This window comes from Drosophila miranda, chromosome XR (genome assembly GCF_003369915.1).
Source record: "Drosophila miranda strain MSH22 chromosome XR, D.miranda_PacBio2.1, whole genome shotgun sequence".
Classification (NCBI taxonomy): domain Eukaryota; kingdom Metazoa; phylum Arthropoda; class Insecta; order Diptera; family Drosophilidae; genus Drosophila; species Drosophila miranda.
The window spans coordinates 31,610,438-31,636,783 of NC_046674.1; the positions used below are offsets into that span (position 1 = coordinate 31,610,438).

General features: G+C 46.8%; 2 protein-coding genes across 5 annotated transcripts in view; one reads left to right on the forward strand and one right to left on the reverse strand.

Moving 5' to 3' along the window:
* Window positions 1-26,346, reverse strand: part of LOC108151874 (neuroglian) — a 44,294-nt gene that overhangs the window by 10,173 nt on the left and 7,775 nt on the right. For 2 of the 3 annotated variants that reach the window (XR_001774766.2, XM_017280769.2), the window contains exons 1-2: window positions 15,717-15,786; window positions 14,215-14,344 (exon numbers count right to left, since the gene is read on the reverse strand). Coding sequence is in view for 2 of the 3 variants with exons in the window: in XM_017280769.2 (XP_017136258.1) it covers window positions 14,215-14,344; window positions 15,717-15,786 (200 nt within the window). In the remaining variant the exon portion in view is untranslated. Of the gene's footprint in view, window positions 1-14,214; window positions 14,345-15,716; window positions 15,991-26,346 lie in introns of those variants that run through there. The other variant, XM_017280768.2, reaches the window with a different exon arrangement.
* LOC108151875 (actin cytoskeleton-regulatory complex protein pan1) lies at window positions 17,523-22,529 on the forward strand. Of its 2 annotated transcripts, none has more exons than XM_017280771.2 (4): window positions 17,523-17,923; window positions 18,505-21,849; window positions 21,911-22,071; window positions 22,130-22,529. In XM_017280771.2, exons 1-3 carry the CDS (start codon window positions 17,704-17,706, stop codon window positions 21,922-21,924), a joined length of 3,579 nt encoding a protein of 1,192 aa, XP_017136260.1. In that variant the 5' UTR covers window positions 17,523-17,703; the 3' UTR covers window positions 21,925-22,071; window positions 22,130-22,529. The 2 variants fall into 2 exon arrangements, with proteins under 2 accessions (XP_017136260.1, XP_017136259.1); XM_017280770.2 differs by having other exon boundaries at window positions 17,524-17,923; window positions 21,904-22,071.

The following is a 26,346-nucleotide window of genomic DNA, read 5'->3' on the forward strand; positions in this document are numbered from 1 at the left end:
GCTTTGCTGTCTAACAAGTTGCGTTTTTCTACATTTAATTTCGCTTAATCAACATTTCTCAGGCTCGGCTCAGGGGCCCCGGGACTCGGGCAAAAAGTGAAGAAAATTAAGACATTTTATGCACAAATTATGACGACTTAACTTGCTTCATTTCCAATTGCGAAAAATGTCGATTCCAGTAAGTGTCGGGCCTGGGGGAGAGACCGGGGGGATAGGGAATGTGGCAGTTTCTGGCAGTCTGCTGCTTTTGTTTCCATCTCATTGCTCGAGTCGCGAGTAATTGAAATTAAGCGGCAAAAGGAAGTCGACGCCAGAAGAGCGCCAGCTCAAGTTCTCTCTGGGGTAGCTATGGCTATGCCCGACTTTTGTACAGATACATATCCATACATACATATGTAAGTATATGTTGTGCATATTTACATACACACAAAGAAATATATGTGTGCAACACTCGAAAGCCGCAGTCAATTATAAGTATCAGCGGACTGCTGCTTGAGCTTGTTAGGCATTGGAACAAGCTTTTCTCTTTTTGTTCTTTCTTTCAATTTTTCATCATTTTCAGACTTGAGCTATGCTCCCCAGTGCCCACTCCTCCATCCCCTCCTTTGGTTGGATCTTTTCGGGTTCGGGTTCGGGCTCACTCTTGGCTACAGGTCACGCCATAGGTCAATCATTTGAATTGTTTTTAAGTGTAGTTGTAAGTTGGAACTACCAAGGGAACTGAGCGACTGAGCGACTGTGCACTGCTGGAGGGCTGGTGGAGTGCTGCAGTGGGGGGCAAGTAGGAGGGCAGCTATAGAAATGGAAAGACTGGCACAAGAGTTTGTTGAACGGCCACCATCCATCCATCCATCCAGCCATCCATCCATTCATCCGTCCGTCCATTCACGCACATTTACGTGCATCCTGGCGAACTAGTTTTTGAGCGTGCTTATCGGCCTGGTCGTCCACGTGCATTTACCCAGGACCGGACAACATGTTTCGAATGACACATTAGGTCATCGCCTGGCCTGGCCTGCCCTGCCCTGCCCACCATACAGTCACTGCTGAGTTGTTGGCCAACCCCAACTCTTGACCAGCAGCAGCTCTGCTGCTTGGGCAAGTCAATAAATTTCTGGCTAAGTAGCAGGCTGGCAGTCGAGGAGGCAGAGAGGTCTGCCCTCCCTTCGGCAGACACCATCGAAGGCAGTCAAGCGGTCACTTGAAACAGTTACTCCAGACAACAGCTGCTCCGCACCCTCGTTCCTGGTTCCTCGTTCTTCGGTCCTCGCCCCTCACCCCTCACCCTTCACCCTTCACCCCTCTTCCTGTACCGTATCAAATCTTATCTCCCTGTCCTTCCCTTCGAACCCTCTTTTTTGCACGTCGAACGTTTCCTCTTTAAATTTCTTTCGACACATCCACAAGTATTTCTTTCGTGTTGCGGTCCTGTTTACCCTGTCCGGTCCGGCCTTGTGGCCTTTCCTCAATCGAAAGTTGACTAGCTGTAATTGTGCAGATCTGATGCACTATGCAGACATACCGCTGACAGGATCTATCAGCCGTACTTCGGCACGATCGCACCCAAAAGAAATCTCTGAAAACAGATGTGTGGCTTTCAGTATATAGCTGCCCCCTAGCTCACTCCGCCGGGGGGCGCCACCTGACGAGGAAGAGATGGAGAGCCATCGAGTATCAGAGAAGCCAGCCAGGGCTGTAATAATGATCTAATCTGATCCAATCATTCTCCACGATCCTGCGTGTTTGGTTCGTATCTCTATCAGCAGATCAAGAATATGCTTGTCGGGGCTGGAGACGGACTCCACGAACCTAATATACCTAATATACCCCTCTTATGCCACTCCTTGTGTACCGGGTATATGGTAATAAATGCATATGGAAACCGTGTGTACACACATTCTGTAAGAGTGTATGCGCCAAGAAGTGCCAGAACAAGCCTGATGAATCATCAGAGAGTACTTTGCATATTAGGAAGGAGGCGTCTCTAAGGGGTCTGGCTGGAGCTGGTTCCCGCTGTGTTTTTGGGGTTGGAAAGCAACAAAATGCCATAGCATACTTTTTTGCGCGTTGCCCCGCTCCGCGGCCGCGGCCACGCCCACGCCCACGCGGCGGCGTCTGCCCTAACCCAGTTATAGGTGGTATGCATGTATGTATCCACACGTACACATGTATACAGCGCACATGCCAGTGTGTGCGAGTGCTTGTGGCAGCGTTTGAAGTGCAATACATACGTACATGAAAGAAAAGCAAAGAAAAGAAAAGAAAAGCCATAACCGCATTTAGCCAGGAGGGAAGCAGGGGGACAAAAGCTACTAGGTGGACAAAAGGAGAGGTGTAGGCGTAGTGGCTGGTAGTGGCCTACACGATTTCATTCTGTCCTTTCCCTGAGCAACAGGCTGGTCCGAGATCCACGTAGACTGGTCCATTCGTCCGTCGATCCATAGATCTTTCAAGCTTTTGGGACCACTTTAGCCCCCCTATTTGTAGATTTTCAGAACCGTTTTGTGGAACTATTTCTGGGGTCTGTCGACAGTCAAATGTCAAAACATAAAATGGCCCCTACCACGCCCCTGCCAACGGCTGTCGGCTGTGGGCTGTGGGCTGTGGGGGGGGAAAGGGCACGGGAGCATTTACAAGCCAGTACAAGGGTTGGCCCTTCGGCTAATACCACCCCCACCCCCGAGATTTCCGGGCTGACTCTTGGGTGAAGTGGAGGGGGGCTCGAGGAACAGCAAAAAGCTTTTTTCGGCTACTGTTTCCAAGAGTGAAACAGAAACGGAAGGGGGGGATTGGATTGGATGGGATGGGATGGGAGGGAATAAGAAAGCGTCCGCGTCATCCTCATTCGGTCTCGTGTTGACATTTTCGTGCATGTTCAAACGTGCAATGACACCGAAAAAATAAGCTCTACAATGAAACGAAACGGACACCGACACCAGGATGAAGGGACGGGTCAGACCCCGGTCGGTGTCCCGGAAGCGTCGTCTCCAAGGTAGTATCCACACACTACGCACACACAACGAACGGAACGGGAAAATAGGACATGGAATGGCACGACCAAAGCAGAAAACAGAAAACAGAGCACACTCCTCATTAATGGCCGCAGAGCATGCAAACAAAGTTTTTATAGTTCGATGGAGCCCCACAAAGGAGCAGAACAGAGCAGAGCAGAGCAGAGCAGAGCAGAGCAGAGCAGAGCAGAGCAGCCATCGCACAGTGGTCTCCGTATCATGAATACACTTTTTGATGATTAAAAATGATTAAAAACAATTATGGATTTGAATAGTACTAATCTTGGTATTGTCGACTTTTCGCCTTAATAAAGAGATCCGAGCTTGGGAGCAATCTATTTATTGAATCTGTATTTGCAGACATTTGTGCTGCCTTCTAAGCATTTTAAATATTATTATCCATATTTCGATACTTAACTCTCCTATCGGATGAATTATACAACGCCCAGGATATAAGTCCATTAGTTCCTTGGCGGCGTCAAGTGCATACTTTCCACATTTGTCCACATGAATTGTATACCCAGATGACATGCATTGCAGCACTGTTGAACAGAACACCTGATCACCTAATCTCAGCAGTCGATTTCGCGATGTTGTCAAATGCACTTGCCGCACTTCCTGCACTTCTTGGTTCCTCTACTCAAAGGCCCATTTTCGCACCGAAGTCCGTTTGAATTTGGGTTTTTCTGTGAAGAAGGGAGTACGAATTCGGCAATTCTTTGCAAATAATATATAAATATGAAGGCCGAATATAAGGGTGAAGTATAGAGTGGGGGCAGCCCAAGCTCAAAACGGCTTTCATGGACTTTTTGCTTCAAGCCCTTTTCCACAGCGGTTATCCCCGTTGGCTTCGCTTCAACTGAGACGTTTTTATCAACCGAAGTTTGTGGCCACTGCAACCTGTCTTCAATAACGTACACTTTTTAGTATATAAGTCAGTTTTTTGTAGCTAGCTTTTTGCTATTTGGACTTTATTTTCAGCATTTCGGAAAAACCCGGCTGGGCATTAAGAAGTTTGGACACTAGAGGGCTACTTTTGCGAAAATATTTGTTGATTGTTTTTGCGATTTTCGGCCTAAGGGCGCAACCACTGTGCATCGGAGCCATAGGCGGAGACGGAGCCCAGATGGTAGCAACCCGGGGGCTTGGGCTTGGGCTTTGGCTTGGGCTTGGGCATGGCAACAGTTGATGGATTAGTTTCCATGGAAAAAGCCAAGGGAGTAGATATGTATGCACGTACATGTTGTCTGTGTGTAGTCGAGAGACCAAGGGACGAAGGGACCATCGAGGGGAAATGTCCACCCGATGCTAATATATTATAAAATGTAGACGGCAGATAAATAGATAAATCGTCTAAGGTCTCGGTAGTCGGTATTCGGTATTCGGTATTCGGTATTCAGCACCCCATTCGACCATTAGTTGTATTATCATTGAATGCAAATGTATTATAGCTAATATTAAAAGAAAAGTAAAAAGTAATAAGCTGCTAGCTGCGACTCCAAAAAAGACTATCTGCCAATTGACTTTGCATTGCCCTCTGGCGCTCCTTCTGTCTCTGCCACTGCCACTATGCCACTATGCCACTCAGCCACATTGTGAGGTGAATGTCGAAAACAAAGTCAAAATACAATAGACAGAGGCGCAGCATCGGGGCATCGACGCGATGGGATGGGGCACACACAAGCAATCAAGTTACAGATAGACTGGAATTAGCTGAAAGAGAAGATCGGGAGCAAACTGCTCGTCGAAATTTCGTCTCCGACTGTGTGCGCACTCCGTGCGGGTTGCACAAGTGCAAGTGGTGCCCGTTCCCATCCCCGTTCCCTTTTCCTTTCCAGAGACCGCACTGCCACTCCGGTTAACATCATTAAATGGATGTCAAATGTCAGTTTGAATGGAAATACGACTTCAACTGCAATTACAGCACATTAACGGCTTGGCAACCGTGGGGTGGGGGTAAGGAGTGATGAATATTTATATAAAATATGAATTATTTAATAATTGCTGGAAATGCTTCCGAAAAGAGCTCACACCTCAACCGTATCGAGCGGACGCTTCGGAGTACTCCCGATCCTTCCCCAACTCCCCCGCTGATTAAGGGAATATTTGCATACATACATACATGCACGCACACAAACATACATACATACATATGTATGTGAGTACATGCACGTAAAGTACTCGTAACAAAAATGATCTAAATGATGGATGGTACGTATTTACATCTACTTACTGTACATTTTACTGTACATTTATGCACAAATACATACGTATGCATGTCAGTATATACATATATGTATGTATGTATATGTATAATACGAAAGTTGAACGAAAGCTGACTTATGAAATAACCACAACTTTTTTCTTTTTCAACCTTTTAGATGTATAACCCCGTAGATGCATACATATGCATACATAGGTACTCGTTCGTATGCATGAAAATGTATACATATATAGAAATGCTGTTGCCATTGAATCGCCACTAGGCGGCAAAGGATTAGACGGGAGCAACAAACGCTTTTAGCTAAAACAAACAGGAGAGAAGAAGAGCAGGAGAGCTGGCACGTGCCACGTGCCACGAGGCTTACGAGGAAGAGACGCAACGCAATCCCCCAGAGTGGGTGTGGAAGAGTCCTATGGAGGATGGGCTGGGATGGGAATTGCGGGCGATGACTCATCCAGCCAGGCATAGCTCCACCGACTGACTGAATCAAATGGGACTACAAGGAAGAAGGAGAAGAAGATGGAACTGGAACTGGAACTGGAGTGGCAGAAGTAGAAGCCAGAAAAGGGGGAGCATAAAAACTCCGTACTTAACATCTGACACAAAGGCCGGGACCCAAACAGACGCCTACTAGAGGAGGCGCCCAAAAGGAGAGGGAGAGCACAGAGGACAGAGCACAGAGCAGAGAAGCTCGCATCCAGCCGCTTGCTGAAGGGTTGCAGCACCGGCATTCCCATGCATGGGAGGCTGGTGCCACGAATGAATCGAATGAATGAATGAATGAATGAATGAATGGGCTGCAGCTTTGAATTTTTTGTAATGCTGCAACGGGAGCCACAAGAGCCCAAGGGAAGGGAGAGGGGTGGGTGAGTGCACAGAAGTCTAACGACATGCAAATATTGTCTGTGTGTGCTGTACATGTTTAAAAAGTCGTTTTTGGTTTTTGGTTTCACGAACCATAAAAGATGATATTGGGGAGTGTGATTTTTGCTCGGCAGAAGGATGGCTGGAGGCAGTGGCTCAGGGAGAGAGTAAGCGCCAGTCCAGAGATTTGGGACAGGAAGTGCACACAGATACACACTCGTACACCCAAGAGGCGCCAGCACGGATAAGCTCCAGTCTCGTTCGCAATTCTAGATTGCTTAGATTACGGCATTTTAGGTTTGCTTTCAAATATTATGTGTGTCCAGAGTGTTCTCTCAAAGTTGAGCATTTAAAAGCCAAATTGGTATTTGGAATCAAATATGATTTGAGGACGTTCTGGAGGCCGCCTCTTCTTCCCAAATTTCCCTCGTTACCTCAACGCACCCCACAGAGAACGTCCCCCACTCGCACACAAATCGATGGCCATTTTCGCGTAAGCTCTGGAAAGAGGGGAAATAGACAGACTGACAGACGGCGGCAGACAGGGAAGTATTGTTCGAGCCGGAGAGGAATGGCTGTGCGGCTGTGTGCGGATACGTACAGACACCTGTGGGCAAAATGCGCACACCTGTCCCCGTAGCTGTATATGTAGCTGTACCTGCACCGGAAATGCCAAGATATGTTATATGTACGTACATTTTTGGTTATGGCACAGACACATTCCATACTGGTAGCTGGGATGGGATGGGTGGTGGGGAGGGTAGAGTCCCTTCCGAAACATATTCCTATTCTAAGCATACAAAACGTAGTAATTAAAGCCACGAATTATGTACAAAGAACAGTTTGAAGAGGGGTAAAGAATGAAAACCCGTCTTGGCTCGTTAAATTATCATCTGCGTAATGTGCCCCACCAACCCATAAAAGGGTTAAAGAGCGCACTGCGTCACACACAAACACACACGCACTCGTAGGCATTCGTTAGATGTCGCCAGCGATGACATCGAGCGGCAAAAGAACACACGAGAGAACGGGAGAGACAGAGGGGACGTGGGACGTGGGACGTGGGACTGGAAGTAGCCCGCTATCACGAATGCAGTGCGCAACGTGAGAACCTTTATGAAATTCAGAGAGTAAGCCTCTGCCCTACCGTTCAGTTCGGCCAGATTCTTCAGCTGAACTTTTTTTTCTGGAATACGCAGTATCTTAGTATCTGGGACGAGTATTAAGGCGGATCTTCACGTGGTTATCTGATTCGGGCATTTTTATGATTGGGGATTTCGTGAGAGGAATTGATTTTGTGCCGGTGGTGAAGAGAACACAAATTTTCATGATTTAAGTTCGCTATCCGTATGATATGTTCAGGATAATTGTACGAGTACGTATATGTACCCGTACATATGTATAAATATCAGAGGTATCTCAACAATCATACCGAGTTCCCCCAATAATAACCTGATTGAATTAACACTAATCTGAAAGATACATACAGATGGACTTCTGTCCGGATATTATTTTCTAAATTTATTGAAAGTTAACAAATTTACCCAATGGACTGACATATAATTTCATTAACTTTGATGATTCTTGACAAATATTTTTCCCCAAACTATCTATAACATTTCAAACAATATAAAAAAAAAAAAAAAACGCAGAAGATTGGCCCACCTTGGCAAATGGTATATTTTTTAAACATTTTTAGCACGGATCCGCAGGGATTAAGTAAAAAAAAAAATAACAAAATATATTAGTATTTAATAACTTGGAAAATTAGCGCTCAATACTTAATATAAGTTGTGAAATTTCATACCCCAACCTCAAAAAGCACTTCTGCTTTTTGTATCGTACAGCCAGATCATATCTAGGCTCGTATCCTTTCAGCCTTACGGCCAACAGATCAATTTGCTGGCGCACTTCATCGATTTTCTCCAATTTAGCCGAATTAAATATGCCAGTGAAAAGACAGTGTCCTCCCTTCTTGCCTTCTTCCCCTTTTCCTATCTAAAAGCGAATCATATGCGCAATAACGGAAACAAGCAGAGAGAGAGAGAGAGAGAGAGAGAGAGAGAGAGAGAGAGACGGGCATAGGGACACAGACGGAAGCCCAACTAATGACAAAATGGCAAAACTGAGACAACGTCAACAGACCCCCCCCCCCTCACTATTGCCTCTGCAGTTTGCCCAAAGTTTGATTGATACGCATGAATCATGTCGCTTTGTGGGGGTTCCAAGTTTTTGGGTGGAGCGGAAGCAGAGTGCTTTCCGGAGACGGGTGTCTCCTGTGCAGCAAAGCGCCCTTTTGCAGGTGCAGAGGTTTTAATCACAGACTACTCTCGAATTGAATTTAGCTGCCTATCGCTTCTTCTGGTAACGAAGGGGAGGCCAGCGAAGCGATGAGTCGGAATCGTTGAATGGCGGTAAGTGGGGGAAAGAGGGACACTCTCTTTGAGAGTAGAGAAAATAAAATTCAAGGACAGCAGCAGCCTTAGTTTAAAAGGACTCGGACTAATGTGGTGTAAAAATCAATAAGATACCCCCCAGCGCCATTCGTTGGGCTACTCTCTCAGCACGAGTATGTATGTAGATATGTATGTATTTATACATATGTATGTATATGTATGATATATGTATATGTATTCGCTTCGTGGTTTGATGTAGTGCGGAGTGCGTATGGAGACACACAGGCATTGTCTGCTTTCAGTCGTATGCGTATGTAGGCGGGAGCATGAATTGGTCGATTCAAATGAAATTAATCAGTTTTGGTATGGAATGGTGGAGCCCGCTCTCTCATATTGGGCTTAGTATACTCAATATACATGCATACATATGAGCGTACCAACATATGTACATAGTCTGTACATGAAGAAAATATTTGAAAAGAAAGGAATTTACTCAATTAAAGCGCCAAAATAGCATTTATTTCCAAAATACAAAAACGTTTTTCAAATGTTACTTTATTTGTGTCTAAAGGTTAATATTTCGTTGCAAAACCATTGGCAGCAACAGCAGCAGCTCAACGTCTCGGCATTAAAGGGGTATCCCCCCCTACGATCCGTTGCCCAAAGATCTTTATTGCTCTTTGGACTCGCATTAGAAATATCTCGTTTAACATCAGCCCAAAGATTTTCTGTGACATTATTCCCCCCCCCCATGCAAACATACTGATGTACATATATGTATCTACATATGTATATGTATGTACATATGTAAAATTGGGCACACATGATTGCAGAACTACCAAATTTTGTCCACTGTGGGAGTTTTCATAATTTCTCAAAGTTTAAAACAAAAGAAATTCCATACTTTAAAAATTATATAAAAAGTTGTAGGTCTTCCACACACACACCGCAGAAATAGAGATAGGAAGAGACAGGGTAAAGGAAAAACTAGTTTCTTAAAAGTTCAATCGCAACTAACAAACAACTTCATACTACATCAGTCGTAGAAACAGACAGACAGACAGACATACAAACAAATGCAAAGCCTATAAAAAACGAAAGCCATGAAAACGTGCTCTCATGCCCAGTCAAGGGCACCCGAAGAGGCAGACAGAAGTGAAGACACAGCAACAGCGAAAAACGGGGAGGGAACGTTGTGAGCTGCGGTAAAGGCCGCGGCTCTACTTTATAACCGGTACTCAGTCAGTATATTATGTGACCTTATGATGTATGAAATTTATACAATATATATTTCATATGTCGTTTGGTATCGCTGTTCGTAAAACACGGTTCGATTTTGTACAAAAAAAATCATAAAAATCGTTCGAACCGTTTGGGAGATTTGTACATATCAGATTATAAATATATATATATATATTATTTACATATCTCTTTTTTCTATTTTAGTACCAATATCAGCCGTTTTTCTCTCGTCAGAGGGCGAGTCAGTGTGCACAACGAAGAGTGTGAGAGAGAGTCAGAGAATGAATGCAACTCAATTTATTTCTTCTGGCTACAATAATGATCCCATCTTATTCAGATTCTGCAGTCTGGTAGATATGGTAATTTCAACAATTCCTTCTATGTGTTACACACATCGGCTTCCTCCAAAAATCGAATATACCCGTATACTCTTCGAGTACCGGGTATTAAAAGGCAGATAACTTGCGCTATTGGGGGTTGGATAGCTACATATGTATGTATGCATGTAGTATATGAGAAAGATGTTGCGCTTACACTGAGTTTTGAACCAGTTCGATTGAACATCCAGTCTTTGATTGGAACCGTTGAACTGGTTCCACTTGAAAGAGGGAAAGTAATACGCAACGATGCCCCCGCGAGAAACGCCGAAATTCTTAAAACTGCAGGAGAGACAGAAAGTGAGTGTTTTCGAATCAGGCAACACCCATTCGCATTAATCATTCTACGATACATCAGTAGGTGTTTATCTGCGTTTGTGCGTGTGAGGCAGCAGTGGCAGAACTTAGTTTCTTAGTGTTTTCTACTGATTTAATCCCCTACGATCCATACTTCTTGGATGCAAATGATACTCATTTAGGGTTACAGCCACGTCCACGTCCACCCGCAGATGAAAATCTGAACGACTCACACTGCAGCACCCTACGGAACTACTACTACTACTACTTCAACTACTACGAGAGAGAAATAAAGAGATAGAGAGAGAGATAGAGAACAAATAACATCATTAGTATCGGTGCGCTAAAAAAAAGTAACGTAAAAAGAGCTAAATATCATCATCATTCTCATGATTGTGTTGTTGCTTTGGGTTGAAAGTTAAAAATAACTCTGCACGCATTGCTTTGTACATTTGCAGTAGCAGTGGCAGCGGCAGTGGCAGTGGCAGCGGCAGAGGCAGTGGCAGCGTTGCAGCAGAGGTGGGAAAAGGCAGCCAACGACAACAATAAAAGTATGTCACGCTGAACCACAGAGGCGTATACCGTATACATACTCGTACATAAGAGGAGAGAGAGAAAGAGAGAGCGATGTGCTTGAAAAGCTTTTGAGCGGAGAACAGAGAGGGAGAGAAGAGAACTAAGCGCGACTTTGACGGAGCACTGCTTATGTAAGCCCCACTGTTACCACATTACCTGCCTTACCGTCTGCTCTGCTCTCTTCGGCGGAAGATATTTGGAGTTTTTTTTTTTACCCGATACTCAAAGGCAGTATTGGGGTGTATTAGGTTTGTGGTGAAAATGGATGTAACGCCCAGAAGGAAGCGTTTCCGACCACATAAAGTGTATATATTCTTGATCAGCCTCAATTGCCGAGTCGATTGATCCACGTCTGTCTGTCCGTCCCGATGAGCGCCTAAATCTCAGAGACTATAAGAGCTGGAGCAACCATATTTTGTATTCAGACTCTTGGGATCACGACTCACAACGTTCCCGCTTGTTTTTTTTTTTTGAGTGAAATGCCTATTACAAATATTGCTAAATGTATAGAGAGATTGTATGCTTTTATGCATGTATGTATGTATGTATGTTGGCAGATTGCAATCGAAATCCTTGGATTAAAACGTGTAGCTGTGACTGCTTAATTTTCGGTAAAATACCAAAACTCTAGATGGTATTACGTAATGCTCGGGGCTTGGCTCATTTTAGGTGTAGATCTGTTTATTTTTCTTGCTTCGTTAATATTCTCAGCGTGTTTGACCATCCAGTCAAACAGGTTTCATAGTGGTTGCCCCCCTACCCGCACCCGCAACCGCACCCCTGCTCCTGATCCTCTCTATACCTCAGTCTACCACTACCTTACCTGTGTGTCCGTCCCAGCGCACATGTGCTCGTTCTTCCGTTCCCGTAAGAGAGTACTCTTGTCCAGCTAAATTAACCACTTGCTGCCTTCCATCCGAAGAGAGCGGAGTGTACGCGGGAAAAGCGCACACATTTCCCACTATTAACCCATTTCAGACCTACATACATATGTACATACATACATACATATGTATGTATGGATGGTGGTGTAAAAATAAACAACAGCATTTTCTCATGTTTCCCCGTTATCATGTTCTGGTTCTGCTGCTGCTGCTGCTGCTGCTGCGTTTTCCTCTGCTTTCTTCTACACCTCACACATTGCCAACTTCTGTGCCTGCGTCGCTGCTGGTGACGGTAGCAGCGCCTGTCTGGCCTGGCATTTGGCCATCTGTTGCTGCTGCTGCTGCTGCTGCTGCTGACGATGCCGAGGCGCTTCGTCTGACACTACTCTCAGCCTCTTTCTGCCTGTATGACACTTCCTCGACAGAGAGCTGGAGGGAAATATTCGACATTGAGTATTCGAATAAATATGTCAAGACTACTCCTTTCTTCGCTAACTCTATTTGATTTCTTCTTCGGCAGCTTAGCCGATCCGAGTCAGTAAAGTCCTTTGAGCAGTATGACGCGACAGATCGATTGAGCTTTGTCTGTTTATCTGCTAGTCTCTCTCAGTTCCGAAGTGAGGTTTACTTTGACATAATGTATGTACATAGGGTACATGCTTATGTTTAAAACAATACTCTAAATCTCCGAAATGTGGGGGTATTTAGTTCGCCTTCAGTACAGCTTAAAGCGAGTCTCATAGAAGCAGCTCCGATGGGAAAACCGTCCCATGTTTTCACATTTTCCCTCGTAAACATTTCAGAGACGCTTTATAAATATTTTCATGGCTCGTCACGCCGCTTTTCTTTTGCCCCGACGCCACATCTTCTCGCCACATCCACATTTAGTCATTCTTTCATTTTATTTTGACAATGAGGTCATCACTTGATGTCCAGAATATGTGTGCACATATGTATGTACGAATAACTTTGAATTCCGCATTTCAAACGGTGATGTAGATGGAGATGACTCAATGCAATGAATGGACCCAAGTGCACGGCCAAAACTCAAAGTCAAAGTAAAAAAGTACAAAAAGTACAACAAATCAGAAAGAAACGAAACGAAACGAAACTAATCGTAACGCGGCGGCGTCGAAACGTGTTTTATTTGAGTTTAGGAAACAGGTTCAAATTGGCCGCATAAACATGGCTCAGACATTACTCACGACGCCAGATTGGGTTTCGGCATAGCTTCCTTTCCAGCACAAAAGCTGACCGAAAATTTACATACATACATATGTATATATGTACAGCATTTTGTGGGATCTAAATATTGGTTAGTTCATCGAATTGTAGATACACCTCAAAGGTTGAAGCGTATGCACAGTTTAAGGTTATAGAACACAAAGAGTTTACCCTTCGGGAGGAGAGATCACCCCTACATGGTGCTAGACCACTCTGGGAAAGAGAGAGAAAGAGATACATACTAGGTATATCAATCATAATGATCATCGTAATCATATCATAATGATCAAGAATTCTTAATGGGGTTGGAAATGATCCCATCTGGCTGTTACATACTCGAATGTACATACATCACCATACATTATCATTTGTTATACCCCTGAATTCTTTTCATACCTTCCTTTATAGCTTCATTCATACGAGCATCAGAGCCTGCGATTGTTAAGGTACATATGCAATATTTACATATATGTAATTATACAAATCAATTTTCAGTGGCTATGCTGCGCCCCCCGACACGTTCTGACTGATTATCTGTCTCTCGCGCACGCACCCTTTGTCGTGTCGTTCAATGTTAGCGCAGTTTGGCGGAGGAGAGCCATGCTGACTAAGTATCGGGTATAAATGTAGAGTTGCGGTCGCAGCAGCAACTCACAACGTTCCCGCTCGATTTCATTTCATTTGGCTTCGCTCAACAATTCCTTATTCTTTTAGGACAAGCTGTATCAAATTCTGAGCCAAATGCTGCTTCCTCGGTTCTATAATAAATTCTAAATACTTTGTGACGACGAAAATATTTCGTAAGAAACACGGCCGGAAAGTAAACAAACAAAAAACGAAAATGTTTTTTATTCAGATCTGAAGGGGGAATACATATTTCGGTCAGAAGACTGCTTAAATTTGATTTACGTGAATCGGGGGAATCGGGTGAATCGGGTGTCGGGGAAAGGGGATAGGGGATAGGGGATAGTACTACATAAATGTACCAATAAATGTATACCGAAAATATATGAACTGATTCCATTGAATTTGCGACGACTCCGCTCGTTTATTGGCCCATTTTAGTTATTTTTAGATTGTATCAAATCTTTTAGTAGATGTATTTGTACGGGTACTTACTCTGGCTCCGGCTGTCCATCGGCCTCGCATTCGATAATAAATGGATTGTCGCTCTCCTTATTCTGCTGCGCCACCTTGAAGAGAAGCTCGCCGGGGGCCGGCTGCTTGATGATCCGTGGCGGGGAGTTGGCTGAGTTGGGGGTAGAGCAGGAGGAAAGATTGATGAGCACTGGGATCTTGCCACTAATTGGTCGCATCAATTTTAAATTAGGTTTGATATTATTTTTAGCTCTTGAGAACTATTGAATGCTTAGTTTTGAATGCTAGCCAAGGGGGACAGGCAGGGCTGTGGGGCTTCCGCATCGATCTACTCTCCGAGATGTGAACGAAATACATTTATATCTCTCTATTATATAAAAAAGTGTTTTAGCGTTGTGGCCCAATATTCTACTCATATCGGAGGTTGGCGCACGAACGAAGGGAATGTCAAATTTAATTTCCAAATGAACGCACGGGAAAAGGTCCCTTTTCTTTTTACTGACTTTTGATTTGTGCTGATTGTTGTCGTGTGGAAAATGAAGACGGATAATTATGATATTTTCAACTACAATGATCTCATTAGAAGTTCCAATTTCAGGATCAAGTAGTGTCGACCAGTTTTGTCAACCTAAAAATTACATATGTATGTACATAAGTACAGCTGCGGCGAAAAAAATAGCACCATGGGGCTAATGTGTCTGTACTGACGGTTTTTGTTTAAACAATGGATTTTATCCAAAAACTATAAAAGCCAAAGAAAATTTTTAAAAATTTGAGTAAAATATGTTGTATTAGTTGTAATATTAAAGGTTGTAGTTATGTTGTAACTCGGCATTAAAGTTCACCTAACTTTCGCATCTTTCCCCTGGGATATTAATCCACGAACCATGCAGGATACCCCAAGGATCTTTATGGTTCTTTGGTTCCGCATTAGCCACATATTTTTAAATTTTTTCTTTGCACCATACCTTTCCGGACTACGGGCACCTATTTTACGTTCTTGTAACAAGATCTCTAACTTTCCCGGTTCTTGACGATTTGTTAAGATATTTTCTTAAATTGGTCCTTGCTCTCACGAAGCAAAAGTTTTGCCAGAAATGGAGATATGCGGTTTTTCTTCCACAAGTTTCTTGTAGGAAACATATTTTAAACCGACAATTTGCCCGACCTTAGCATAGGACTTGTCTTTTGAAATTAATGTTTTGATCCTTTCTCTATTTTCTTCACTACAGTGCTTTCCAAGACCCATAACTACATTCATTTGGTAACTTTCTTGTAACAATCTTTCGCAAATTTGCCTAAGAAAATAATAACTGTTAGGAGAGGAGACATGTAAACCCATTTAATATTACATTTATGTGCAAGAAATGTTGGACAGTGGTCATGTTGTGAAACAACAAAGACTGTTGAACCTAGCAGTGCTATTTTTTTCGCCGCCACTGTATGTGCATGGGGTAGATGGGACTAGGGGTCTCAGTGCAGATCCCCATCCCCCCGCATCCCCTTCGTTGCTATGGACTTACTTCTTGCCGTTGCACTGCCCAAAAAGGCAGCTAGCAATATCGCGGCCAGCATCGTTGACTGCCGCCGCATTTTCGAGCCGCTCCCTCTCTCTCTCTTTCTTCGCGTGTGTGTTGCGAGTGTGTGGTGGAGAGTAGAGACTGTGGCTGTGGTTGTAGTTGCGGGTGGTGTGTCTTCTTCTTCTCCTTTTCCTTCTCTGCTTCTGCTCTTAGATCTCGCACAATTTACACACTAAATTGCATCCACGTCGAGCTTTTATCTTTTCTCTTTGTGGCACTGAAAATAAAATTATTATAATGTTGATAATGATTTCCAGAACTTAACACTTTTCAATGCGAAACGAGACGAGACGAGGCGAGACGAGACGACGCGTACGAGCGAGAGAGTAAGGTGTGGGTGGGGCATGGGGCAGGCCATAAAAGTTTTGCATGTCTGTGTGGCTGAAAAGAGAAAAGAGAGAACCGAAAGAGATGAATAATGAGTAATGCAATTGTCCAATATGATTCAAACTATGATCAAATTATACAACGTTGTCCGCTCCAGCAGCGTAACGACTAAGAGTATACGAAGGGTATACAAAAACAACACAAAACAGCTTCCACATATCTACATATACGTATACCTATGTATCTCTATGTATGTATGTAGTATGTAGTAGTGACAGGCGTGACATTAGACCCGAAAGAGAGTTAGCGGACCACTTGATTCTCACCAGTCGTGATTCGGTCCAAGGAATGAATCGCAATCTGGTATTCACCCAGCCCTTTTTGCATCCGGCATGCAATTCCTAAGGCGGTGGGCGGTAGGCTCCAGTCGAGGGATCATTGAAACGTGGATTTATTCTTGGCATATTTTGAATTGGCAAATCAGCTGTTAAATAGAACGATTGAGTCGAGGAACACGAGCCTCGAGACTACGATTACTGATACTCAAATTCAATGCGTACAAACATATATACAATACATATATGTATGTATATATAGGTACATGTATACATATGTATGTCGCTGCTCTCTCTCAGCATCGCAAAACCGCAATATCGCAGAGGACCACGCTGAGCGCGTTCTCTCACCATCTCGTCCCTTCTGATCCTCTCTGAGCGAGTCGTCCCTCTCTACGCGCTCTCTCACTAAAACATGCACAGCAATCGGACAGACAGTAGGCAAGGACAAACGGTAAATCGAAAAGAAGACAACGGAATCTCGTATTTTACAGAGAGAGACAGAATTCGATATCGAATTGCGACGCACTGCTCAAAATCGATTGATCGATTATTTATTACTTTTCAGCGATATTTGTCTTGGTTTTGAACATAACAGTACGACGGTACGATGACGGAGGAAGTGATTAAGAGAACTGCGCGAGGCATTGGAAATACGAATATGCACCACAAGGAAAACCCAAGCGCCCCCCCTCTCCCCTCCCCAGGCTGAGCAGTAGAATCAAGTGCAACAAATGCCATAGCAATAGTCGATGGATAACAAATGCCCAAATGCCAGAGGGGGCGTCATCATAGACCTGGTTTCCATGGGCCGAACTGGTGACCGTCTAGGGAAAATGGAAATTAGAAATGGTGCCAGAGGCCACGCCAGTTAGCGGGAATACGAAACCGAATACCGAACACCGAAACCGACTATAGAACACCGAATACCGAACATCGGCTACCGAGCACCGATGGGGCGGATGGAGGAGAGCAGGGGAATGAAGACCGACCTGGAGAAGGGTTCTCTGTCTGGCTGGCTGTCTGTCCGCTGTCTGCCAGTCCGCGCGTTAATTTAATTAGCAATTTCCCATTGAAATCGGGTGCAACCCGGTGTGTGGCTTTGGGGCCAGAGCCAATGCTGTCCGCCGGAGCTTCAAACTGGCTAAAATGCTGAACTGCAACGGACGCTACCAGTTTTCGCCGTTATCGTTGTCGCAGTCGCTGTCGGTTTTGTTGTTGTCGCTTTCGGAGTTCTCGGTGGGGTCGGAGTTGCAGGCGAGGGTGCTATGAGCCACCAACAGTTCCATCACTATCATCATCACGACCAGCTGCAGCAAGTGCAATCGGAATCGGTATTGAAAGGGAACTCCTCTTCCGACTTGGGCTCCGAAAGGAATCCACAGAATCTGCATAATCCGTGCCACTCCACTACCGCACGCGGCATCGGCGGTGGGTCAATGGACCTTCGTAATCTCTGCCAGCGTCTCGATGTGGATCGCCTGAGAGGTGAGTGCTAGTTTTCCACAACATTTTCCACAAATTCGAGCTAGGATCAGTTCTTGTTCCGACTAGTTCTGCTTCTAATGGAAGCCCATAGAATATTTGAATAGTTTTCAATTTAGTTTTTTTTTTTCGAAATAGTTCAAGTTTAAAGGCAGCAGCCTCTAATATCGGAGACTATTATTAAGCACTATTATTATTAAAGAACTAGTTCATCTCGTGGGAGTTCGATTAGCTCGAATGCAGTTCGTATGGATAATATCAAAGACTAGCAAATTACCAGGACTAAGCGGACCGAAAAGTAAGTTTTTTCTGCGCCTCGCGAAGGACTGTGTACTTCGTTCTTGGATTCGGGGAACCGACTCAGGCGAAGCCAGCAGGCGGCAGGGGCGCGGTAAGAGGCGAACGATGGCCCAAAAGAGAATTGAAGCACCGCGGAGAATCAAGCAAAAATCGAAGTGGAGTTTATTCCTGATTCAATAAATTGGTGTATTTATTATTTCTTGTGCACCCAGAATCTGTTCCCAGAGTTGGTTCCAAAAAAGTTCACGTTCATTTATTTTATTATTATTTCTTCTCCTCCGCAGCCAAGCTGCCTTCGTTGCCTTCGCTGCCCTCGCTGCCGCAACTGAAGCTCCCGAAATTGCTCCCCAAGCTCCGCGGTCGCAAGGACTTCCGCAGCTCCAGGAGAAACCACAGCAGCAACAGTAACAAGGATGGGGCCGGGGGAGCAGCAGTCAAAGGAGTCGACGGCGGAGGAATGTGCACGCTGCCGTTGCCGCTGCCACAACAGTCACAGCAGTTCATCAACCGCACACCCCAGCGGATCTCCACCATCAGCTCGTTGATGTACGAGGAGCAGCAGCAGGAGGTGGACACGGGCATGGGAATGGGAATGGGAATGGGAATGGGCATTGGCCAAGGAACAGGACACAGACAGCCAAGCACCTATCGAAGTGCGGGGAGTCTGGATGACGATTATTATGCACCGGACAGCGGAGTCGGGGACCGTGCCTCGCGACCCATTAGCCCCGTTAAGATTCCGTCAGCCCCAGTGGAAGGTGGAGGCCAGCCCCCGACTCTGACGCAGCGCATCCAGAGGGGCTACAAGAGCCTCAGCGAGCTTCGGCTGAAGCATCTGTTCACCAAGCAGACGATCCTGAGGCGGGACGACATCGAGGTGGACCGCTACGTGGAGCAGTACGAAGCCGAGCTGCGGTCGGAGCGGCGGGCACTGGCGCGCAGGGATCGGGAGATAGCCGACAACTACGACATTCGATTCAAGACGCTCGCCAGATCCAGACAGAACAGTCCCGACCGAGAGGCCGGAGAGGCGAAGGTGCGCACGAAGCCCCAGAAGCCGCGCAGCGTGGCCGAGCAGAGTGGAGATGAGAGCGGAATGGAGGGCACACCACCACTGCCCGCGAGAAGCAGGAAGCCGGGCATTGCAGCCACGCGATTCGCCAAGGTCCGACAGCCGCCGCTGCAAATGGAAGAGCAGGAGGTGCAGAGGGGGCGCGAGGAGCAGCCGGATCGGGAGGCTTCGCCGCGTCGCAGCAGCTATAAACAGCTGTTGCAAAAGCTCCCCAGCTTCCCCAACACCCTTCACAGTCTCCAGAAAGGTCGCAGCAAGGAGGAGAAGGGTGCGGGGGAGGAGGCATCGAGCACACCTCAAACCCCCCCACCGAAGTCGGCTATCCGCAAAAACATCAAGAGGCTGCGCAAGTCCATCAAGCGGCCAGCGAAGCTCAAGGAGAAGCAGCAGCAGCAGCAGCAGAAGGCAGTCGACGATTCGGACGAAGAGCCGCAGCAAGGGAGGGAGAGCGACAGGGAGAAGGAGCCACCAGCCAAGTCCTCTGGCAATCTGAGAGCCCGCCTCAGTCGATTTGCCTCCACGGAGCAGCTGCAGGAGCGCTGGCGCAAGAGCTTCAAGACCGCAGCAACCGAATCGCAGGAGAGCCCCAAAGGGGGAGCAGGTGCGGCGGCAGGAGCAGGAGTGGGAGCAGCGACCGGAATGGCCATTGGTGTCCATCTGGAGCGAACCCTCACGAAGCTCAACGAGAAAATGCATCAGCTCAAGTTTTTTCAGCGCCAGGGAGGGGCAGCCTCCTCCCCCTCGGAGACAGTCGGGAGGCAGTCGAAGCCGAACACTGTCGGGCATGAGCCCGTCTTTATTGACGACGATGAGGAGCTGGCTGCCACCTACCATCACAGCGATAGCGACGAGGACGAAGAGGAGCGTGGCAGCCAGGACAGCGGACACGATGTCTGTGCTGCGGAGGCATTTGGGCAGCAGGAGGATGACAGCGAGGATGGGGATGAAGACGAAGAGGAAGAGACACAGATGGAGCACCCCCTACCAGGAACTGCGTCCGCCCACGCTGCTCGACATATGGCGACGCTGGCTGAGCTACAGGCGGAGGCGGCAAAGGGGGGATGCCCAAACGGAGGACGCTCCTTCGCGGCCTGGAGCAGCGATTCGCTGGAGGAGATCCCTGACGAGGACTACCCCCGAGTGCTCATTCACCAGGAGCACACCGACGACTCCTGCGAGTCCACGCTGATCATCGCCGTAGCCACAAAGACCTCGAAGGCATCATCGCCGGCCCTTGTCCGGAGCCCGACCCCAACCCCGACCCCGACCGGCATCACCACCCAGTGGCTGCTCAACGAACCGACGGAGCAGCAGCCGGGAGGGGCGGGAGAGGCTGAATGCTGGCCTGGTCCCCGGCCCCTGTGCAAGCCTAAGAGCATTGATATCTTCGAGGCCTCGGGGGCCGCGTTCGCCGACTTCGATGAGGCGCTTCGCAACGCCCCCATTCTGAGGATCAGTGCCGGGAGCAGCTGCGATAAGAGCGGCGAGGAGGCGGACGACAGCAGCTCCAGGGTCACAAGAATACGGGTGCAGACCCCCCCACAGATCGGCAACAGCAGAGAGAGTCTGATGGCCCAGGAGCGGGAGGAGGAGCAAGAGCAGGAGGAGGAGAAGGATGCGGAGGAGGAAAGGGAGAGGCGTGCTCTGGAGCGTCCCCCGTCCGCCTCGCCTCCACCACCGCCGCTTCCACAACGGCGTCCGCCGCAGCGCAGAATCTCTACTCCGCCGCCAGTGCCCATCTACGATGCAGTGCCTCCGCCGCTGCCCACCAGCAAGCCCCCGCCCCTGAGCATGACCATTCCTCCCAATCGCGCTGCTTCTCCTACTGTTCCCGCGTCGCTCCCAGCGGTTTCGTCCCTCCCGCAGAGGAGCCGTGCCTCCATGACGCGCCCGGCTAAGCCGCTGGTCAAGACCAGCTCCCTGCGGCTCACCTACAACGAACAGGTGCTCCCCGGCGACATTGGTAAGGTGAACAAGCTGATCTCCCGATTCGAGGGCGGCCGCCGGCCTCGCCTCTGTCCACGACGGCTCCACAGCGAGGAGTACGAGCTGACCGCCACCTCAGCCAGTTTCAACGGGGACGAGGATCAGGATGATGCAGCGGAGGAGGAGGAGGATGGACAGAAGGAGGAGGCAGCATCTCCCATTACTCCCACCAATCGACCAGTCGTCATACCAGAGATCGTTACCACGCAGCCCAGCAACAACAACAACAACAACAACAACAACAGCAACAGCAACAGGAGGAGGGAGAAGGAGGAGGAGGAGGAGTTCCTGACCATGGAACTGTCTTTGGATCGCCAAAACTCCAACTGCAGCCGATCGGAGTACGGGTCGCCCCTGGCCTATCCCTACCCCAGCAGGCGTCGCAGCTCGGCGGCCACTGGAGCTCCCCCTTTCACGCTGCCTGCTCCCCAGCAGCAGCAGCAGCAGCAGCAGCAGCAACAGCAGCAGCAACAGCAACAGCAGCAGCAGCAACAGAGACAGCAGGCACGACGCAGTCGACGATCCATGACCCGCGACGATGAAAACTTTTACAGCTTCGACAGCGACGAAGGTGAGCCGAAGCAATCCTCCCTGAATCTTGTATCTGAATCTGTATCTGTTGCAGAGAATAGCTACTACTCCATAAGCCCATCAGGCAGCAGTCGTTACGTGGTGGAGATTTGAGCATACAAGAGATACAAATGTACCGTCTAGGGTCCCATAAGGGATCACTTATGGGACTACGCTCCCATATCGCTTTCAGTCGCGGGCTAGGCTCGACGGGTGCCTCAAAGTGTGTATAGCCGGGGGTTCCCCCAGCATCAATTAATCCGATTTCTTTACAAAAACAGGAAATCCTTTTTGCCAGACTGCGAGCATGGATCTACGACATGTATCCTACGCCCTACACACGGGTATATATATTCATATACATATATATATGTACATACATATATAGGATGTATGATAGTGATGGGAATATGAAGGACTAGTTTGCATCGTACATAATCTCCGGATCGACTGTAGTGCGCAATTGATCTGCAAGGGTATGCAAATCCATTAAACGTCTACTGGAATTAATGGAAGTGCGAACCCACCGCACGGCAGAATATAGTACATATATTTTCCATATAATCGTGCATATTATATAATAAGTTGATCTGTTTTTTTTTTGCTAATTGTGTAAGCGTTTATTTGGATATATGTAGATAAAGTATAACAACGAATTAAAAAAACCTATATGAAACAATAGTTTTCGGCTCTGAAAGCAATCTGCGTATGTACGTATGAGCATACGTACATCTATACGTCATACGTATGTATGTACAGTAGAACCTGCTGATCAAGAGTACAAACAAAGTATATATTTCGCGACGGAGTCCATCTGCTGCAAGGATGAAAGGGTGCAAGGGTAGGTCCATGTAGAGGTAGAATCCTCAACGAGGGACGTCCGTACAAAGGGAAGTCCGTCCCTAGTTGATTAATGCACCCAGGTGTGGGAGGGGTGGATTGAGCGAGACACAGCTGACACTTCCATGCAACACCATCCACCACCGTGGCCACCGGGCCTCCAGGCGGCCATCGGGCCATCAGGCGGCCATCGGGCCATCAGGCACCACCATTATGCATATCATGCGCGCGCGGTGGTTGCAGTGCAGGCTCCTAGTCCTCCCTTGACTCCTATCCGATACGAATCGCTGAACGAGCGCATTTTAATTCATAATTTATGCTAATTAATTAATTAAGTAAAGTATCCGCGCTACCAGCGCATACTCAGGAGAGGGGTGGAAAGGAAAATACATACATACATACATATGTACGTACATAAGAGTGTACATAAATATGTACATATATGCATATATCCATGCATATACCACAAGAAACTCAAGAATCGAAGAAAATCGGGGTATCCAGGGGATCGTATGATGTCCCTTGAATAATTGCCAAGCAAATAATGAATGAGAGCTCTAAATGAGCTCTTTGTCAGAGTGGGGACGTACCTTCGACGACCACCCAAAAGGGAAGAGGAGCAAAGGAAATGAAGAGCGAAGGGCGAAGAGCATGGCCAAGTGCAAGGTCAAGGAACCTTTCAAGTGTCCTCCTGCCCGCACCGCAGAAATGTGACCAGAGCCAGAAGATATGTATTAGATGTTTGTAAGGCATTTGCGTAGTCGTGGATACATTTGTATTTTGTACTCTTTTTGTACCCGTTGCCCGAAGAGTATGGGGGTACACTCGATTTGTGGTGGAATGGATGTGTGTAACGTCCCTCCGTCTGTCCGTCTTGTTTGACGCCTAGATCTCAGAGGCTATAAGAGCTAGAGAAACCGATAGTTGTATCCAGACTCCTGGAATATCGCACTGTTACAAGGGGTTTTCAAAATTTATACCCAGTGTAGTTACAGTATAGTAGGAGCCTCCCTCCTAGGATGCATCTGCAGAAGTACATATGTATGTATAAAGTTTCGGACTCCGACCAAGAACTTGGATTTTTGTTGGCCGTGGCCTTGGCCCCTTGATTCGACTGCAATGCAGTGGTCCTTGCTTTCGACGGTGCTGTTAGTGAGTGAGTGTTTGAGTCACTCGTCTCTCTGTGTGTTTGTGTGTGTGTGTGTTCAGTCAGAGAAAATTAATTAGCACACCCTCTCCCTCCACGCCCCCCACTCTCCATCCCCAACCCACACAGCACCCATACATGATCGCTTTGAGCTTTAATTAAAGCTTTCTTGTAACGATTGGAACGATGTGCAAACACATCTCTCTCTATCCCTGTCTTTCTGCTGGCGAGGCTGATATCCTACCCACCCTTCCCTTCCTTCCCTTCCTTCCCTTCCTTACTCTCCCCTCCTAATCGGAGACCCTCATCGGAGCGCATTAAATTCCAATAAATTGCCTAAATTAAGCAAAACGGAACCAGGAATGGAACGAATCGGAACGGAGCCATCAATGCGCCTTCGACCAGCATTTCTCATTCGAGAATTGCTGTTATTGTTGACTTTTGGGCGCAATTAAGAGTACATTTTATTGCTGGAAAATTCTCCATTGCGTGGTGGAGGAAGCCGTGCAAGCCGTGCAAGCCGTGCAAGCCGTGCAAGCCGTGGACGCCAAGCCATTATGGAGCCAAACCAAATACTCGTAACTGCCACAAAAGCAAGGAACTTGAGGTAGCAAATAAATAGTAAACGTCCATGAATCAGACGATATTCTACCCCTCTCCAGTTCCCTCTCCCTCTCCAGCTTCAGTTCGGCTCGCTACTGTCCGCTTTTCGCACACCAACCCTCAGGAGCAGCAGCAGATGCAGCACCACCGTTATTCGACACGCGACTGGGACCCAGCCGATCCAATATATCGCATGCCACAGTGTAGCAAAGGGAAAAGAGTGACAGCGAAAGCGAAAGCGAAAGCGACAGGAGCACACACGCATTACGCACACCCTACCCCCGTCCACCTATCCGTGTAAACGTACATATGCGAGGGCTGCTATACAAGTTTCGGGGCGTATGAATTGACACAGGGGAATTTCCGCGTCATGATTTTGGAGCATAATTTACTGGTGCTGTCTTGTCACCGTGAGGTTGAGGCATCCTTGGACGTTGGAAAGGATTTACCATGATCACACAATTTAGGAATCGGTCAACAAGAGATGAATTTGAGTCCGAAACAAAACAGTAATCCACGGTATGGGTTAAAGCGAGCCAAATCCCAACCGAAAACCCATTTTCCACCACCAAAGCTTTTTTTTTTTGAAGGTTAGGCCAGGTACTCATGTAGCACCCAACGTATGTATTGTATATCTGTTTGTATAAGCCATATCCAGGAGTCGGATTCGATCAAGAATCCACCCCATTCAACGGCCACCTCCTGTTTTCCCAGGCCAGCGAACAGGGAATGGATTAACTGGTTGACTGACTGAATTTTGATTTTGCCCCGCTTAAGCAAGAGTGCGACGAGGGACAATAGCCATGAGAAACGAAGAATATGGGCTCACACTCTCCCATAAATCACTTTTAAGAGGAACAACTTTTATCAAGAATCACCTTTCTTATAGGAGAAAATGGTAAAGGAATACATGACTGACTGTAAAAATACCCACAAAGTGATCTTTGCCTTTTTTGATAGATACAAATTTCAAATAAAAATAAATAAAATTATATGGCAATTGGTTAAATAAGCTGAGTTTCATTGAATTTCGATAATAATATCGGGACAAAAGTACATACATGATCGTATGTACATATATGGAAATGGGTTTTATTAGCTTTTAATTATTTGGTCTCTGTCGAAATATTCGAAACAGTGAGAGCTCTTTGCGGAAAAGGCGGAAGAGGCCATGATCGCAGGCGACTCACGCTACGATCCGTTTTAGTTGGAGTACATATGTATGTATGTATGTATGTATGTATGTATGTATGTATGTATGTATGTATGTATGTATGTATGTATGTGCATGTGTGTGTGTGTATGTGTATGTGTGACTAGACATGCATATGTATGTATGTATGTATGTATGAAAGAAAGGAGTTGGCAGCTTTGATCTTGCTAAGCCGATCAATTAATTGCGGAGCCTCAAAGCTCAAAGATCAATCCATTTTAAAGCTACTCCACTCATCAACGGAAAGAAAACCCTTTTGGGAAACGATTTCAGTCAAGCATTTCCCATTTCCACGAGGAAGCAACACATCCACCAAGCGAGCGGTAGCGAGAAAGTCAAAGGAAGTGACCAAAACGGGCGCAAAGCTTTACGCTGACTCTTTACCATATGAGAGACAGAAACGGAGGCAAACCTGGTAGAGGCACAACGATCGAGAGGGTGGAGATGAGCTGGGGGGAGCAGTAGAGGTTGGGAGTCTCTGTCGGGCTTCCGGACAGCCAGAAGTTCAATGCTCCTCGTTCTGCGGCTGCGGCTGCGACGGCGACGGCGACGGCAACAGGGCTGGCTCCCTGGCATATATGTACATATGAATATTATGGAATGCAATTTATGGAATGGAGCCACCAATAGGAAAACGCTGCGGAAAAACAATGCCACTCTGGCACACAGCTGGCGACCAAGACTAACGGACTAGT